We start from the raw sequence: 19,805 nt of genomic DNA, 5'->3' as shown, positions 1-19,805 counted from the left end.
TTCCTAAACCTTTGATGAATTCTGTTGATGGTAGAGATTTTTACCATGAAATAAAGACACTTGCTTAATCTTTTAACCATTATAGTCAAGGTCATGGACATTAAAAAAAGTTGGGATATAATTGGTTTGGCTGCAATGCTTTTAGTATAGGCTGTACATGAGAGGCTATAAGATAAGAAATAAGAATTCTTTACTTTAGATTACATAGTCCATGCATCTAAGTTAAAATATAAAGTAAAAATAATTTAAACATAAAAGATCATATATATCTTATATACAAATATACAGACACATCTGCCATAATGGACTGTATCTTGCATTGTTAATAATAAAAGTATATGGCACATTTAAAAAGTAATTTTTTCTGATGTCATAGTTCCACAGAGATTTCTAGATACAGTTCTTACTTTTAGATATTCTTGCCATCATTGGGAACACACACTTTCTCATTACTTTCATCAAAACTGAATACATTATAATTTACAAACATGTTGGAGGCACAGTTCGTCTTGTTGAAGCAGTATTCCTTTCAGTAATATGCACCCACCTGAAAATATTATATTTTTCTTTAGAAAAGAAAGCGAAAGTTGCTGAAGAACAGATGCGTGAGATGGCTAGGAGAGCCAGAGAGGAGCACCAGCACTCAATAAGGAATAGTATTAATATGATCAATGTTGCTAATGCATTTTCTTCACCTGCCAAGGACAAAGAAAAGCCCCCAGTACCACCTAAGTAAGAAACAGTATCACAAATCCAGTTTTTTTTTAATCCAGTTTGTTCTACAACTGTTTCAGTAAAATGTACTTGGAACCCAGGGAAGGCAGTTTCAGTGTGTAGTAGTCAAAGATAGATGCAGTTGAGAATTTCACATTGATTTCACATTGATTTCATTTGAACTCTTTGAGTAAGCAAAGCACCTTGGCATATACATATACTGGTAAAAAGAAAACAAAACGCCTTTTCCTAGGTACAATGCATCTTTAAATGGAACAGTCCTTGTACGACTATTCCTTGCATACACCACTAAATGTTTTATGGAAAGATTTTTGGAATTTACCAATTGAGTTTAGCCAGTGTTTCTTATTGCAATGATGTCCATGATATTAACACATTTAGATGGTATTATTCAGTCCTTATATTTTCACTGATTTTCACTACATTTAATTTCTATCAAAATTGTATGCATGAAAAGTATTATGATATCTGTTAAGTCACAGCCTTTCATATATGTACAGGTAGCTGTATCAATACAGTTTCTTTTGTACATGTACAGGTAGTTGTATCAATACAGTTTTCTTTTGTACATGTACAGGTAGCTGTATCAATACATTTTTCTTTTGTACATGTACAGGTAGCTATATCAATACAGTTTCTTTTGTACATGTACAGGTAGCTGTATCAATACAGTTTTCTTTTGTACATGTACAGGTAGCTGTATCAATACAGTTTTCTTTTGTACATGTTCAGGTGGCTGTATCAATACTGTTTCTTTTGTACATGTACAGTAGCTGTATCAATACAGTTTTCTTTTGTACATGTACAGGTAGCTGTATCAATACAGTTTTCTTTTGTACATGTACAGGTAGCTGTATCAATGCAGTTTTCTTTTGTACATGTACAGGTAGCTGTATCAAATCAGTACAGCCACTCTTTTGTATATTTATATCTGGGTAGCTATCAGATCTGCAATATTCTTTCATTCTTCTTTCATAGGAGCTGTATTAAATTGTTCAGTCTTGCCAAATGTAGCCTATTATCATTTATGTGAGATATTATTAAAATTCTTCAGAAAAGAGAACTTTTATCATAAAAAGTAAATTCATGTGTGGTGAGTTAAGGTGTTTATATACTGGGGATTTAGGTGTTTATATACTGGGGATTTAGGTGCTTATATACTTGGGAACAATTAGTGAATCAGACTTTCCATTAACTCAGTCATGACATAATTCATGGTGGCATTACAGGTCTTGCAGTGCTTTGGGCATTTGTGGTTTTTCAGGCGAGCAACTGTTTACGCATCTAATTTGTAATTTTACTTGTATTTGTACCTTTATGTGCAAATATTTTCAAGTTACATTTGTAAAGTGATGATTGTATCAAAGTTCAAACTTCAATCATTATTTTTCATATAGGGGTTCAGTATCTTGTTGGTACAGTAATTAAAATAACAGGCAATGTAAAGACATAGTGCAGTTTTCATTTCTTTTTGCAAACAATACTAAATAGCACTTTAAGGGTTAAATCAATATAATACAGAGGATTAAGAAATGCATTGGGATGCTTCCTGCACTTAAAACTTCTTTTTCTAACATTGTTAACTATTTCCATCATTGCAATTACTTAGGAATCGTGATCTTGTAGTCAGGAGGAAGAGCCGTCCACTAAAACCACCTAACAAGGAGGCAGTTATTGAGTGGTTTCATGACGAGGAGAAACAGAAAGGAACTGTGATAGACAATACTACTGGCAAGATAGGGGATTGGTTTCATGGTAAGAGACAGTCTAGATGTTGAGAAAGGAAATGTCTTCATGGTAATGGTTGCCCCATTTATATTCACCTTGTGAAGTCACACCAAAATATTTATCTCATTGAGATGAGAAGGAATTATCAAGTCAGCAAAAGGACATGCATATATGTTTTTCTTTCACCTGTGAATAACATAACAAAGGGGTCTTTTTTTCTGGTAGCAGCATCAGCAGTGTCACCATCAGAATTGCAGCGATTCTGTTTTAAAATTTTTAACACACATACACACACACATGCACAGAGTTGCTTTATTCAAAAGGACATATAATATTACTGAATCGATTCATCTGTTGGTATAACTATCATGTTTTGTCATTTTCACAGAGTAATTTTAGATTTACATTGTATATCTTGACACAAGAAATATAGATATTTCTCCTCTTAGCCCCTGAAAGAACCCTGTTGATTTGATGGAGGGGGGGCAGTAGTGCTAAGGTCAGGGTCACTGTTGCTTAAAATAGGTATGGTCTATGTATTTCCAGATAATGACTTAAGTTCAAGATAACATAATTCAACAAAATTTGGTACATTTGTTCTCCTTAACACTTAGTTTTATATGGAGGTCAGTAGCTCCTATGTCAAGGTTGCTGTTACTAAATATAGATTTGGGCATTATATTTCATTTCCAGACATTAACTTCAGCATAAAATAATGTATGTGTATGAAGCTTTTTACGTGTTCTTCCCATATGCCAAAGAATTGCCTCTGTTACTTTGGGTGTGTGTGTACCGTAACTCTTTACTGTATAATGATGCCATTTGACACCAACTCCTTTACAGCATAATGATGCCTTTTGACACCAACCCCTTTACTGCATAATGATGCCTTTTGATACCAACCCCTTTACAGCATATTGATGTCTTTTGACACCAACTCCTTTATTGTTTAATGATGCCTTTTGACATGAACCCCTTTACTGTATAATGATACATTTTGACACCAACACCTTTACTGCATAATGATTCCTTATGACACCAACACCTTTACTGCATAATGATTCTTTATGACACCAACTCCTTTACCGCATAATGATTCCTTTTGACATCAACTCCTTTACTGCATAATGACACCTTTTCACACCAACCTCTTTACTGTATAATAATGCCTTATGACACCAACTCCTTTACTGCATAATGATTCCTTTTGACACTAACCCATTACTGCATAATAATACCTTTTGACACCAACTCCTTTGCTTCATGATGATTCCTTATGACACCAACTCTTTTACTGCATAATGATTCCTTTTGACATCAATTCCTTTACTTCATAATGATTCCATTTGGCTTTAACCCATTACTGCATAATGACACCAACTCCTTTATTGCATAATTGCGCCTTTTGACACCAACCCCATTACTTTATAAAGATGCCTTTTGACACCAACTCCTTTATTGCTTAATGATGCCTTTTGACATGAATCCCTTTACTGCATAATGATGCCTTTTGACACCAACACCTTTACTGCATAATGATTCCTTATGACACCAACTCCTTCACTGCATAATGATTCCTTTTGACATCAACCCCTTTACTACATAATGATTCCTTTTGACATCAACCCCTTTACTGCATAATGATGCCTTTTGACACCAACTCCTTTATTGCATGCCATTTGACATCAACTCCTTTACTGGACATTGATGCCTTTTGACACCAACTCCTTTACTGGACAGTGATGCCTTTTGATACCAACTCCTTTACTGCATAATGATACTTTTTGACACCTTCTATGATGGATCTGATTGATACCCAGGACTACAAACTTAAATCTGTATATGCAGAAGTATCACTTACATGGCGTAGAGAATGAATCTAGAAATTAAATAGGAAGCAAATCATTACTTGATTTGCAGGATTAAAACAACAGTGCAGTTAAATCTACACTCGACAGTTTTATGTTACACCATTTGTAAATGTTTTCTGCATTCTGCAATTAAGGTGTGAAGTCATTTTAAATTTTTAATAGTACGTTTCAAAGATTTTTGGAAATAGTCCAGTTTATTGTTATCATTGTTTCACATAAAAAGAGAAATTTTAGAGCAAGCTTTGGAATGAATCTATATGCTGCAAATAGGTTATGGATATGTTTTCACTTCAGAAGTTCATAACCGTCATTTCAGCAAAAAGATATACCATGAATCACCAGTTTCTCATAATTTTGATTTTCGATATTACTCGCTAATTGCAATACAAATCAGCACAAAAAATATACAAATGAAGTCTTCAAAAATTCATCTTTTTTTAAATGCAGGGAAAAACTGGGACCCCGAGTGGCCGAGTGGTCTAAAGCACTCTCTGTTACAGATCACTGCCATCTCACCTTTGTCTGCTTGGGTTTGAGTCTCTGATTCGGCTAATGTGGGTATGTGAGAAAGCTTGCCAGTAGCTTCTCGTGGTTTGGTGGTTCTTTCCAGGGTTTTCCCAGGTTCTTCCTCCACCATTAATACTGGCCGCCATGTATATCCTATCGTGCGCTGAAAAATGGCATTAAACCCTACAACAACAGCAAGGAAAAATCATTAGTCACATGGCATGGCTGATCAACTCCACCAATTGATGTTACTTGTTTATTGTAAAGTTTAGGATTTGCCCTTAAAGAACCGTGTTTCAGTACTTTTAAATCTTTAATGTCACATATCATTTTTAAATCATTATAGTTGATATTTAAAAAAACTTTCACTACAACAATGATATGCAGTAGTGAGTCTCTCAATGAGTTAAGCCTGTCAGATTTAGAAAACCATTAAATTTATTAAATATACTAATATTGCACATTATTACTGGTTTCATCCAAAATTGCCACCAAACTGCAGCATATACCCCCCACCCATATTTAAAGACTTTTGTTTTTAATCAGTAGCAATTTAATTACTGCTCCCAAGAACACATTTCAAGTTGCTGCTGCATGGATAATGAGAAGGTAAGATGGTAGGCTTCACGATTTTGAAAATTAGATAACCTGATGTAAAGGATTAAACTAAGCTAACAGAATACTTTTTCATTGGTAAGGGATACAGAGAAATTATTAAATAATTTCATATTGGTCTCTAATTAGCTTACTCAATAACAACAATGATCATAGTGCATGGCTATAAAAATAGGTGAGTTATATATGACACGTCATTAAAGTTTCAGTTTCATGAGTTTGCATAACAGAAAATGTCTTTTTTAAGATTTACAGAATACTGTTCATACAGTATAATAAAATATAAAATACAAAATATAATGCATACAGGTAATTTTAAACAATCCAGTTAGGAAACCATTGCAAATTGACCAAGACACCAGACTTGGTTGTGCAATTAAGATATATAATTGCAACAACAGGCACACATAATTTGGTGAGTAAATATAAGTTTTAGTGAATGGGGAAAATTTAAAGTAATGATCTTCTGTCACACCTGCAAAGGGCACATACTTCCAAGGTAACCCTTTCATATAGTTTGAAGCAAATAAAACAATGTATCCACTCATTATTTGGCTTCATTTTATAATGTTATTACTGGTGATTATTTCAAGATACCTGTATCATTAATATGTTCGATTTTTTCAAGCTTTACTTCATAGAAATTCAAAATATGTTTTGCCTATGCAGTCCTTTCAACTGTGAAATATAATTTTTTGTTCAGTATTTCAGATTTGATTAAATACTTGTTTAAACGTGTCCAAATCATGGTACAAAATTTTTGTCATTATTTTCAATGATGTAAGTTAACAAAAGTAGTGACACGAGTACTAGCTGAATATATTTCACATTGCTTTTTTTTAGTCAGATATGGCCTACACATTTTTTGGCTGTCACAATTTCAGAGACGTTCAAACCCAGTACCAGTGACTGTCTCTAATTAAGATTTTCTTCCTCTTAATGTTCTTCTTGATTGAAAATTATTTACTGATGTTGATTCCATGTTATAGTAATGATGATATTCTCGTAATAAAATGTTCAATGATTCCCACAAAACAAAGGATCTGATATGCCAGATTAATCTTACGTTAACTATATGTGTTAAATTTATTCTTAATCCACAAATTGACACTGAAATCAATGAAGAATGTACCGGCTTTGTTCCTTGCATGATTCAGACATTGATCTTTGGGACTATATCATGGTGTATGAAGACATTTTCTAAAATTAATTTTGTATATGTATGTAATATTTTTTATTTTTTCATAATCCTTAAGAAACAGATTTCCTGTGATATTCTTTGCATATGCTAGAATATTATTAATAATTCACAGTTCTTTATTTCTAACAAGTTAGTTTATGCCCAAAAACATTTTTTGTTTCAATCTTTTAATTCATATTACTTTAAATCTGCCAATTTCTATTCTCTGTTAATTAACTAGCATTGATGATAGGAATTTAAAACTTAATGGGATGTACTGCTTTCTGACATCTTGAGTACACTTGATTTACATGGTTATACTTCAAAACTTTTGTTAAAAGACTGCAAGCTTATCAAATACTGAATACAGAAAGATCTAATGGAATGACAAATTTAAAGTGTGTTGGGTTAAATAGCAAATTTCTTTTGTAGAGTTTTTACAAGTAAACAATTGACAAAAAACGAGCACACATGGATTTTGTGGATTGATCAATAAATTTAATGGGTTCTTTGAATGTAAACTTATGGCATACCCCATAAAATCTCCTTGCATTCATGATACAAAGCAATAAATCCATGATTATGTACAGTAATTCCCATTTATTTAAAGATTGCATAAATAAGAAAATCTTGCAAGACATTTGAAAGCTGACCTTAGTTTTCTTGTCATAAAATTTATTTTAGGACTCAAGATCTTGGCTCATCATCCATGGTCATTGGGCTATATTCCACTTGCCTCATTCAAAATAATGCAGTACCTAAGTACATGCATATTTATATATGGAAATAAATAGAATTAGGACTGATTATACTACTTTTATCTTCATCTTTTTATGAATTTTTGTTGTTCTTAAGTTTTCATTCAAGTTCTTTTTAACTTGAAAACAAGCATTCATATTGGGGAGATATGATATAAAATCAGCTTTTTTTAAAAAATATCATCACTGCATTTTTTGTTGTTACCATAGTGACCAAGCTATTTGGTATACATTTCAACAAATTAAATATTAGACCAAAATACTTTTTTATATTTTAAGTGTTAAGATCATGTGAGTTCATTTGGAAAAAACACATAAGCACAGAATATACAGCCAAAACATTATCGACTTAAAGTGTTCCATTTTAACACATCTTTGAAAATAAAACACCTGTTGTGTCTAGGTGGAACTTGAAAATCCGAGCCAAAAATTTATCTTTTCTCAATCATAAATTGGAAAAAATTCAAATCTGGACAGATTTGGTAAGAAAGTATTAAGCTTAATATAAATGAATACTTAAAATGTGTAATTTTGTGATGATTTTTACACATTCTACTGGATTAGGTTGTCATGGCAACCAACCATTTGATCCCCTGGATGCTGAAATAAAGTATACCCAATAACCATCTTGTGTCCACAACAAATTTCCCACTATAAAGAAAACTATTATTGCACAGAAAGTAAATGCTAATGGGATGCCAAATTATTGAATTAATGGATAAATCCTGTGCAAATCAGACAGTTCAGTCTCCAGAATGATACACAGTAAAGTTAAACTTGAAGTTACTAACAGTAGATTTAGTGTTTGCATTTTGCTCTGGACCAGATCATAAGTTATCTCTAACCATTTTCAGTGAAACAGCCCTATCGGTTTTGGAGTTGGTAGCTTGAAGGTCTAGATCCATGTTACCAAACATTGATTTTGCAATTCATTTCTGGTCCAACACAGAACTTTTTATAACTGATTGCAAGGTAAATAAGTACATATGTTTTCCAGAACAACTCATTTTTGTGCAATTTTAGACCAGGAACAAATCCCCAATGAGTGAAGATTGACCTTGGAGTACTGATGAACCGTGGCTGTGTGTGTCTTTTCATGTGTACTTGAAGCATTCAACAGAACATACATTCAGACAACTAACCTTATGCTAGGAGGGTGCAATTTGTTGTATTCCTGTTTGTTGAAACCTTGTCAGCGTGATTATTCAAAATCTGCTTGAGCATTGCAAATGAGATTTGAAAGATCTGTATACGTGAATATGTAGACTGACCTGATGGATTTTTCTGAATAAAATAAGTCTTTCCAAATACACTGGAGGGGCTTCGAGTGGCCGAGTGGTCTAAAGCACTCACCATTCCGGATCACTGCCATCTCACCTCTGTCTGCGTGGGTTCGAGTCCAAGGCTCGGCTAGTGTGGGTATGTGGGAAAGCCTGCCAGTAGCTTCTCGTGGGTCAGTGGTTCTTCCCTGGGTTTTCCAGGGTTCTTCCTCCACCAGTTATACTGACCGCCATGTATAGCCTATCTTGTGCTGAAAAATGGCATTAACCCTAGAACAACAACAACAACCAAACACACTGGATAAAAAAAGATCCTGCTGGTCAGGAAAGTAATATGACAGAAAAACTACAAAACAACAGTGGAAAACTGGGGCAAAACCACCATGTGCTTTCAAAATCTTCATATTCCTTGTCAAGGGCACAAAGTTGCAAAAAATAATTACACAAATGACAAAATAACAGAACACAAAAGTGCGAGTACTATCCAAAGTCTACATTGTGTTTGCAGAAATAAGTACAATTAAATACAAAGTAAAGGTTGAACAATGTTGAGTGTTGTTACCTTTTAGTGCTAGCAAGGGCAGTAATATATAACAACTGTCCACATCATCTTCTTTAGTAGGTCAGCAATGAAATGTTTGCACCATCTGCAAAATTTTTCATCCCAAATGTTTCCATCCTGGATATAATATTTTGATGAGCTGGTTGTTTGTTAAAACTTGCATGAAGTTATGTTTTGAAGCAATATTGCATCATTGAGTTGGTAGTATTTAATAGCTTGTTAAATGCTTTTTAAAATAAATTTGTCAATGCAGGTTAATTTTTCATTTTTACATAAAAATTGTAGCTAGGACCATGTGTTTGAGAAAACAAATGAATGGTAAGAAAATGGGATTTTGGTAACATGTAAGTTCCTTGTTACCTATGCATTAACAAATGCCAGTTTTGTTTCTTCCTAATTTAAGTTTCTGGTTTTGATTGTATGCAGCCAGCGAATCCTAGAAGCTTCTTTGGATTTCATGTTCTCCATTTTGAGTTATGGGTGATCCAAGTCAGGATTAAATCATTAAAAATATGGCTCTGAGAAGAGAAATCTTCCGCCACTGGGGTCCTTTCCACTTTATTCATTTGCCAGTCTGATCTGTGAAGATATTCTAGTGTTTAATTTCTGCGGTTTTCCAACATATTGAGAGCTGCATACCTTGCATGTGATGAAGTAGATCACATTTTCTATGTTGCATGTTATAGTATGGTAGTGAATATAAAGCTTTTTACCGGTGACTGTACTGGAGAAAATGTTTGTTTCTTTCATGTGTTTGGCCCATCTTGCATTGTATGTTTCCACAAGGCTTCAATTTCCCATCAATTATTTGATTTTAGAGTGGTTTTAAAATGCTACTACTCGCATTTTGCAAGCCTCAAAATTTGAGACACAGGCTAGTTAGGATATCATCTACATTTACCAAACTTTATGGATGGCTTGCACTTGGGTTAAGGATGAACCTTATCAGTTTTCGGTTCTAAAATGTCAGTGTCACTATGACTGAAAGAATGCAAATGGTTTATGCTCAGTAACATTAGTTCTGCATTTCATACCTGGACCACAGTTTTGTCATTGGCTGCACTTGCAGTAATGAAGAAGCCTATCCATTTTGGGGTCAGAGGGTAAGGTCACTGTGACTAAAGAAATGAGAAATGATTTATGCACTATGACTTGAGTTTTCCATCATCTACATTTACCAAAACATTCTGTATGGCTTGCAGTTGTGATTAGGAAAAACCCTATTGATGTCAGAGGTCAAGGTTACTGTGACACAATGTATAGAAGCTGTTTCTGCACAATAACATTAGTTCTCCATCACAGACCTAGACCAATCATTGTAGATGGCTTGCAATATATATCTCTATATAATCAAAAGGTCATATATTAAGACCACTAAGTGAAAGAAGAAAACTGGTTTTTGCATATTAACTTTAGTTCTTGACCACATATCTTGACCTGAGTTTATGTAAGGATTTTGTTCTTGAGTATGCTCTGTTGGTCAGAATTTATGGATGGCTTATATTTAGGGTAATAAAGAAACCACTAGATTCCGGGGTGAAAAGGTCAGAGATCACTGTCATAGCAAGTCTAATAAGGCAATAATGGCTTCTGCCCAATAAATTTGTTTTCTTTAGTTCTAATATAGAGAAATATTAAACATGAGGTGGATGTATAATATACCGTTTGCAGTACTCTTGTTTAGCATTTTTTCATCAAATACAAATGTAAAACCATTGTTGATGATCTTAAATGGCAATGATAAAAAAATTAAGTAGGCAGAGATAGTTGTTGATCTTTTCAATTTTCAGAATGTGAAACTATGGATATGAATTTTGAAAAGAAAAGAAAGAAAACATTTTTATAAAATTGGGATTAAAAAATTAATATTTGTGGTTAGTCATTTATTGGGGAAGCCTACAACTTTTCTCTTAAATGAACAAATACTGGTCTATTTATGAGTGTGCAAATTAGTATGATAAATAAAATGACCAACCAGGTCTGTTAGAAAACTCGGTGTGCAAAAAAAGTATTCCAATACAACATTTAGGTGGTCCGCAAAATATGTATGTTTGAAAAGTAAGGGTAAGACAAAATCTGTTGATCTAATATATTTACATTTATTTATGGATACGCAGCTTCGCAACAAGTTGCAATGACATTAAATTTAACTAACTCACTACAACTTTCAACAACTCCATGAGCCATTAATGTCAAAATTATCTGTATGTAAGCGAGTGATTTTCCAAACCTTTGAACTGATAATAATACAAGTATTGCTGCCAGAATAGTAATCTGTAATATAAGTACTACAAAAATTAAAAAGGAAATGCTAATTACATTTCTTTTTTCCAAATATTTAACTAACCATCATTTCAGTATAAATGCTGAACACCATATTTTCTTTGTGCCCCATCTTTTATTACGGATTTATATTTTCTTCACATTTATTTTTCTCAACTTGTCTCCAGTCTACTGTAAGTGTAAGTCAGTATCATCAGTACTTTGATCAGTGTTATCATTCAACTCATTTCTGTGATCTTTTGCTTCAGCTGAACTGTCCATAATGTCTGTAGTGCTCATTACTTTTTTAAACTGATTTAGCTGATTGTGTGCTTACTGTTTCAGGAGTAATAGGTCGCTTTGAGGCAGAAAAACTTCTCCTGGAAAAGCCTTTAGGCACCTACTTGGTTCGAGTCAGTGAGAAACTCTGGGGATACACTATATCATACAGGGCTAAAGACAGGTGTAAACACTTTCTTATTGATGCTTCAGATGGCCGATATCGCTTCTTCAACACTGACCAAATGGAACACAACAGTATTACAGATCTTGTTAATTTTCATAAGGTACATTTGCGAGTATTCATTTTGTATTACAGATCTTGTTAATTTTCATAAGTTACATTTGCGAGTATTCATTTCCATTTTTATATCTTAATATAGCAAATTACACTGCCATTTCTTTCACTGTCTTTTTGAAACAACGCTACTTGATATATTGTGCCTTACACCACAAAACCATTAATACACTCTCTTCCAAAAGAGGGGCCCCGAGTGGCTGAGTGGTCTAAAGTGCTCACCATTACAGATCATTGCCATCTCACCTCTGTCTTCGTGGGTTCAAGTCTTGGGTTCGGTCAATGTGGGTATGTGAGAAAGCTTGCCAGTAGCTTATCATGGGTCGGTGGTTCTTTCCGGGGTTTTCCTGGGTTCTTCCTCCATCAGTGATACTGGCTGCCATGTATAGCCTATATTGTGCTGAAAAATGGCGTTAAACCCTGCAACAACAACAACTCTTCCCAAAGATATGTCACTGTGACCCATACTTAACACTTCACTGACTTTACTGTTTTTACTGTTCATGCTTTAATCAATAAACTAGATCATGTTCTATATATCTCTCTTGGTACTAAATTGATGGTCATGTGCATCTCTTACCACCAGTTTCATACAAGAAAAGAGGCTTATTGTTACCAATATTTCATCTGTTACTGGCTTTGGTCAAGATTTTGCATGGAGCTCAAGAACACACAAAATTTTGGCATGTTATATTCATACTATCATGCTTAGAGTCATGAATTGTTAGTGAGCAAATGCATCTTTGTGAGTTCTACATTCTTATTGCAAATGAGACCTCTATGACCTATACTTCATGCTTCAGTGATTTTGTTGAAATTTGTGTTTAAAGTTCATGTATTGAGTGCTATTTTTATGTTCCAATCTTGAAACTGTTTTACTGTTACTATTACACCCCTAACACCAAAGGTCAGAGTTACCTTCATTTTATACTTTGACTGCTCCGGTGGCCTAATGGTTAGAGTGGTATGACTCACATTGCAAGCATATATGTGGTAAGGCTATCACTGTATGACACATTGCAAGCCTATCTGTGGTAGGACTATCACTGTATGACACATCACAAGCCTACGGTGGTAGGACTATAACAGTATGACACATTGCAAGCCTACAGTGGTAAGACTATCACTGTATGACTCACATTGCATGCCTACAGTGGTAAAACTATCACTGTATGACACATTGCATGCCTACAGTGGTAAAACTATCACTGTATGACACATTACAAGCCTACAGTGGTAGGACTGTCACTGTATGACACATTGCAAGCCCATCTGTGGTAAGGCTATCACTGTATGACACATTGCAAGCCTACGGTGTAAGACTATCACTGTATGACATATTGCAAGCCTGTCTGGTAAGGCTATCACTGTATGACACATTGCAAGCCTGTCTGGTAAGGCTATAACTGTAAGACACATTGCAAGCCTACAGTGGTAAGACTGTAACTGCATGATTCACATTGCAAGCCTATCTGTGGTAGGACTATCACTGTATGACTCATTGCATGCCTGCGGTGGTAACACTATCACTGCATGACTCACATTTCATGCTTACAGTGGTAAGACTATCACTGTATGACTCACATTGCAAGCCTGTCTGTGGTAAGGCTATCACTGTATGACACATTGCAAGCCTATCTGTGGTAAGACTATTACTGTATGACTCACATTGCAAGCCTATCTGTGGTAAGGCTATCACTATATGACTTCACATTGCATGCATACATTGGTAAGACTATTACTGTATGACTCGCATTGTAATCCTATCTGTGGTAAGGCAATCATGGCATTACTCACATTGCAAGCCTAGCTGTGGTAAGACTTGTTGTATGATTCACATTGTAGGCCTATCTGTGGTAAGGCTACCATGGCATAACTCACATTGCAAGCCTGTCTAGTAAGGCTATCATGGCATGACTCACATTGCAAACCTATCTGTGGTAAGATTATCACTGTATGATTCACATTGCAAGCCTGTCTATGTTAAGGCATTCTTGGCATGACTCACATTGCAGGCCTATCTGTGGATCTGTACCTATAATACATAGATAATGGACCCATTCTGGTTTTATAATATAATAATTCCTAGGATACATGCACTAATAGATAACATGTTTTTACACTGAATATTTGCAACACTTGTATAGTATATTTCTTGTATGTGGATTTGTTGTCTTGCCTTTGAATGTAAAGACATTGGCATTGTATCTGGTGGCAAGATCAACATTAATATCAACACTGGCAGTTTAGGTAAGGTCTTGAGTTCAGGTCTTTATTTTGAATGTCACATATCTTCCACATTTAGCTGAAACTTTACTGATAATATTACTACATGACTTAAGTTTGTGCCCTTTATTTTATGAATTCCAGGTGTCTTACCAGAGTTACCGTAGTACTGTTGCAGGCAAGATTCCATGTTATGCACTTGTCTCTTGTCTCTTTCATTGCAGGTGAACCCCATCACAGTGATTGGAGGGGAGAAGCTCCTGTATCCCCAGGGGCAGACCATTGACCCGCCAGACTACTGGGAGCTGTATCAGAATCTTAAATCGGAGGTCACTTCATTATAACAGACACCAGTTTTCTTATTGTCCCTTTAATTGGTGCTTCATTGTTACAGTCTGGTATACTTGGCCTATTTAATGCTTGTTGAACTGTATATAAAGAAATGGACAGGGAACTAGACTTAATTACTTTGATATTTAAACAGTTACTCACTGGAGTCTGAATCTGTTGACATAATATGGTACCTTTTATAACAGAAGTGGATTTTTTTCATTCATATACAAAATAAAGAGGTGTTAACATTGATTGGTAAAATATTTCATGTATATTTTCATCAATGTGTTTCTGTTTTATGTGAAAAAGTTATATTCTGGTATTTGTTTTCCATTTTTAAGGTTGAACATTTGATAAGATTCATGTTTAAAATATAATGAAAAAAGAAAATATTGTTGTGATGAATTCATGATAAATGTGAAATGCGTTATTTGCTGTTGATAGAGTGTTGCAATAAGATCAATGGACACAGCAATATCTGGAGTGCTGCTTTTGATGGAAGTGTTCTTTATCATTCAAATTATACATCTTTCATTTGTATTTTTTGCCTCAGATACATGCCATATATTTCCACAAGCAGCTACCCACAAAACGGCATAAAATGTCTGACTGTGCAATAGTTAGTGACAGTGGTAATGATTTTGAAGAAGAATCTTCCATGCTAAATAGATATGTAATATGATTCACAGAAGAACTATTTTGTAGAGAGTGTCAGAATGAGGATGTTTTTTCAATAAAATGCAATAATATATTGTAACATTTTCTTGTAGTAATTGTCTATTATTATTTGGTATCATGTACTTAAAATCAACAGTAAATTACTGTTTCAATTTGCCCTTCACTTCTTCACACAAAATCTTAGCAAGCACTTTGTGCCAGTCCAGTTGCAGTTTTATGATGAAAAACATTTTGTGCCAGTCCAGTCAGAATTGTATGATGAAAACCATTTTGTGTCAGTCCAGTCAGAATTTTATGAAACTCAGTACTACATCTGTGAGATATAAACTTTGGGCATATATTGGTAAAATGTCACAAGGCAATGCATAGTCAGGGGTAAAACTGACAAGGCAGTTTCATTTAAATCAATTCTTATATTGTGCTTGCTTGTACAGGCAAAATAAAAACTCCATTCTTATATTGTACTTGATTATACAGGCAGGAATGAGGCTTTCCCAATGCCACATCAATGCACTAGAACATAGTGTAGAAAAAATAGATGACACATCATCGGTATAGATCTAACTTTCAAAATATAGTGTTTCTTGAAAGTGTCATTTGAAAGAGCTTAAAATACTTAGTGTACAGCAGGATTTTATGTGAACAAGGATTAGAGTTTATATGTTAGCATAAATTAATCTTTCAGTACTTAAACCACAAGAAACTTTGCAAACATTCACAATAAAAGAAGCAAAACGACGTCATCTATAGTGTCACTAAACTCTGTGTGGATAGACATATACCTTAACTTTCTCATATGAGTCAGCTGTATCGCATATATATCTCACATATATATAAGAATGTGAGATATTGGTATCCCTTTTCTGGTAGCAATGCAGGGGCACAAATAGTTTTGTTAACTTTAAGATTCAGTGTTGCATGGTTTGTAGGTAAGACAGAACAATGGTGCACACCATTGCATGGTTTGTAGGTAAAACATGACAGAGTACATTGAAATATGGATAGATTGTAGGTAAGACTAGATTTGGCACATCAGGGCATGGTTTGCAGGTAAGAATAAAAATGGTGTACATCATAGCATAGTTTTGTAGGTAAGACAGAACAGTGGGTTATATCATAACTTAGTTTACAAGTTAGAACAATTGGGTACATCATTGTTTGGATTGTAGGTAAAACTGAACAATGGGGCATATCATAGCATGGTTTGTAGGCAAGACAACAATGGGGCATATCATAGCATGGTTTGTAGGCAAGACAAAACAATGGGGTACATCACAGCATGGTTTTGTAGGTAAGACAGAACAATGGGACATGTCATAGCATGATTTATTGGTAAGACAGAACAATGGAGTGCATTGTAGCATAGTTTGTTGGTAAGGCTTCCATTTTGAGAATATCATACTGATATGGAGTAATGAGATGGGTTTTTTTTAATATTTTAAATTTGTACATTTGATTTAGTGTTGTTTGTCAGTTAAGATGACATGAAAGTGAGTTGCAACACATTTATAAACTTCTTGACAGGTTTATGAATCATTGTTTTACTTGAAATCATTTATAAATGGTGATATTAAAATGCAATTTTCAAAGATGACAAAATTGTTTGTTATATAATTTTGTTTGGAAGCAAGGCAAGTCATGTTTTTGTAAGTTTTTAAATATAGAAAATGGTCGTTTTAAATGTGTGATAGTACAAAACTCTGTACCTCTCTTAACTGAATGTGGAAGTGATTGTTTAAAAAGTTTTGTATTACACTCAGCCAGTTAAATTTTTGAAGTTTTTCTTTGTATTAAATGTGATTTATTTTCTACCATTTTGTTACATTTATAAATAAAAATTTTGACAGTATCATTCAAAACCTTGAAATGAAAATATTGGTGTTGAATGCATGGTTAAATACATTTGCAGATGGGAAGGGGCTCAAAAAGATCTTTATTTGCTGAAGTGAAGGGTTATATTTAGTTGATAGTTTGATAGTGAACAATCAAGGGTACATATATAACAGTACAAAAACAAGGTTGTGGCTGTTTGTTTTTTTTCATTGAAACTGTAGTTTTTAAATTAAGGTTGTATTGAAACATGAGTCTTTGACTCCAGGACCATAATTTTTATGGTATTATAGTAGCTTTTAAATATGTTCAGTTCCATCATTTCATGCATCTTCACAGATTAATGTTACCTGCCCATGTTCTAATCAGCTACTTTTCTCTGCTGATATAAATATTAAAGAGATTTTGGAAACTAGCATTTTTGGCTTATGCGGACATGACATATGTCCTGTCTATCAAAAGAATGAGACAAGTAATAGACAAGTCATTTGCTTATTCAGAGGTCTGTTCACTTACACTGTCAGAGAGAAATTAACATGTTGCAGTTTATATATACCAAAACTTTTTTTAAGTCTTGAATACAATTTCACCCTATTTAATTAAACCTAAATGTCCTAGTATGTGGAGTCGAGAGTTATATGCCTTTGCACAAGGGTACTTGGTTTACAAAGTGTACTGTAAGCAGTAAACATTTAAAAGAAACACATGTTACCATTTAGTCAGTAAAAGCTGTTTGCCTGTAGGTGTGCATGTCACTTGAGTAATTAGAGGCCCAGTTGGTACTCTTGTTTTTTTAAAAATATGATTTGCATTCAAATTTTCTGTTTGAATTCTGTATTTTGCTCAAGAATTGTTGAGGGTATATTCCTGGCATAACTACAAGTTTTTGTTTTGATCTAGTAATCCTGTATATTTGTTGTCTTCATAAACATTGCTTTGTAATTTTGAGCACATTTCCTTCACTTTTTATTATCAACATTTTGTTATAAAGATAAATATTTGCATGCATTTTTCAAGCTGTATTTTTGAATTATGTTCAGTATTTTTGCCATATCTTGTAGCATTGTACTATATAACTGTACATGTATGTATCTAGACAGGAGAAGTTTACCTTGACTGTACATATTTCACAATAAATGTATCCAGTATAGGAAGAGCACATATATATGCAGGTTGTTTCTCCGTCACATTAATCTAGTCACTCCAAGTTATTTTGATTAATCAGGTCCTGGATTTGTAGTCATTTAGACCATTTGTCATAGCTATTAAAGTATTTAGAGGAGTGTGGGGAGGATGGGTGAGATTATTTTAATCGTATGGAACTCATACAGAGGTGAGATGGAAGTGATCCGTAATGGAGAGTGCTTTAGACCACTCGGCCACTTGGGGCCCCCCAGCCAAGAAATAGTATTCTCTTGTCATCACATAGAAGAGTAGTGGGTGAGTTTTTTTCTGCTCTCCGTTATGGATCACTGCCATCTCACCTCTGTCTGCGTGGGTTCGAGTCTCGGATTCAGCCAATGTGGGTATGTGAGAAAGCTTGCCAGTAGCTTCTCGTGGGTCGGTGGTTTTTTCTGGGGTTTTCCTGGGTTCTTCCTCCACTATTAATACTGGCCGCCATATGTAGCCTATCGTGTACTGAAAAATGGCGTTAAACCCAACAACAACAACAATTTCTTTTCTGGTTTTGACTAGTTTTCTATTCAAACAAGTTTGCTCCTGAGCATAGTTGTAGAACAGAGAATCCCAAAATCCAAAGTACACACAGACCATCAGCAGGCTTAATGTATGAGTTCCATTTTAATTATTGCGAGTATGTGATGCCATTCTTTCATTTCAGACAATGAATGTACAAGTTTCAGCTGTTAAATTGATGCCATGTCAGCTTCTAATTTTAAAGAAGTTTTATCCTGGTAGTTATTTGTCAAAGGTTATTGTGAAAGTTGTGCATGATATTTAAATGTTTCACTAACATTCTATGAAACTCTAGCTCAAAATGAAAACATTGATAAATGTTTTGTAACTTTATTTACATGAAATTTAGAATCATGGAACATACATTTTTAAAATTTTGGTCCTTTTATCTTATTTTTAATTTGTAGTGTCATGTCTAATTTTAATTATTCATGAATACAGGGCACAGAGTATGGCCTGGTCTGACCTATTTGTGAACATTTCTCTTGTAAAATTTGCATTTGATTTGTCAACACATGTAATGTAACAAACTAAAAATGTTCCCAAGAACTTCATGTCAAGGCATAGCATTCAGCTTGAGTTAAATTGTAATTTAGTGTATTGTTATGACATTCAACAAGTGTTCATAAGCAGATATTATTTTATTCCATCAGTGAACATCAGTGTTCATGTTTTGGCAAAAGGATATGTAAATTCTTGTATCTTTTATGACAGAAGTGGCATTTTATGTCAGAAACATTTTAGGCTACCATATACACTCATTTAAAAGCCTAACCAAACTGTAAACAGCATACATCCTAATCTGCTGTCAAATAATATGACATATTGTGCATTATATATGATGACAGATCAGCTGGTACATTATGTGATGACAGATCAGCAGGTGCATTATATGATGACAGATCTGCTGGTGCATTATATGATGACAGATCAGCTGGTGCATTATATGAAGACAGACCAGATTGTGC

The 19,805-nt window shown here is 34.2% G+C and overlaps 1 protein-coding gene across 7 annotated transcripts in view; it reads left to right on the top strand.

Annotated features, from left to right (window-relative positions):
• The window catches only part of LOC149803493 (SH2 domain-containing protein 4B-like), a 70,006-nt gene extending 50,791 nt beyond the window's left edge, over window positions 1–19,215 (top strand). For all 7 annotated transcript variants that reach the window (XM_089953222.1, XM_089953218.1, XM_089953221.1 and 4 more), the window contains 4 exons: window positions 573–732; window positions 2,345–2,490; window positions 11,844–12,064; window positions 14,526–19,215. In XM_089953222.1, the coding sequence (XP_089809348.1) occupies window positions 573–732; window positions 2,345–2,490; window positions 11,844–12,064; window positions 14,526–14,645 (647 nt within the window). In that variant the 3' untranslated portion in view covers window positions 14,646–19,215. The remainder of the gene's footprint in view (window positions 1–572; window positions 733–2,344; window positions 2,491–11,843; window positions 12,065–14,525) is intronic.
• The last annotated feature ends 590 nt before the right edge of the window (window positions 19,216–19,805 follow it).

Source organism: Sinohyriopsis cumingii, chromosome 3 (genome assembly GCF_028554795.1).
Source record: "Sinohyriopsis cumingii isolate HCF-2022 chromosome 3, ASM2855479v2, whole genome shotgun sequence".
Lineage (NCBI taxonomy): Eukaryota > Metazoa > Mollusca > Bivalvia > Unionida > Unionidae > Sinohyriopsis > Sinohyriopsis cumingii.
This window is presented reverse-complemented; position numbering and strand designations above follow the sequence as displayed.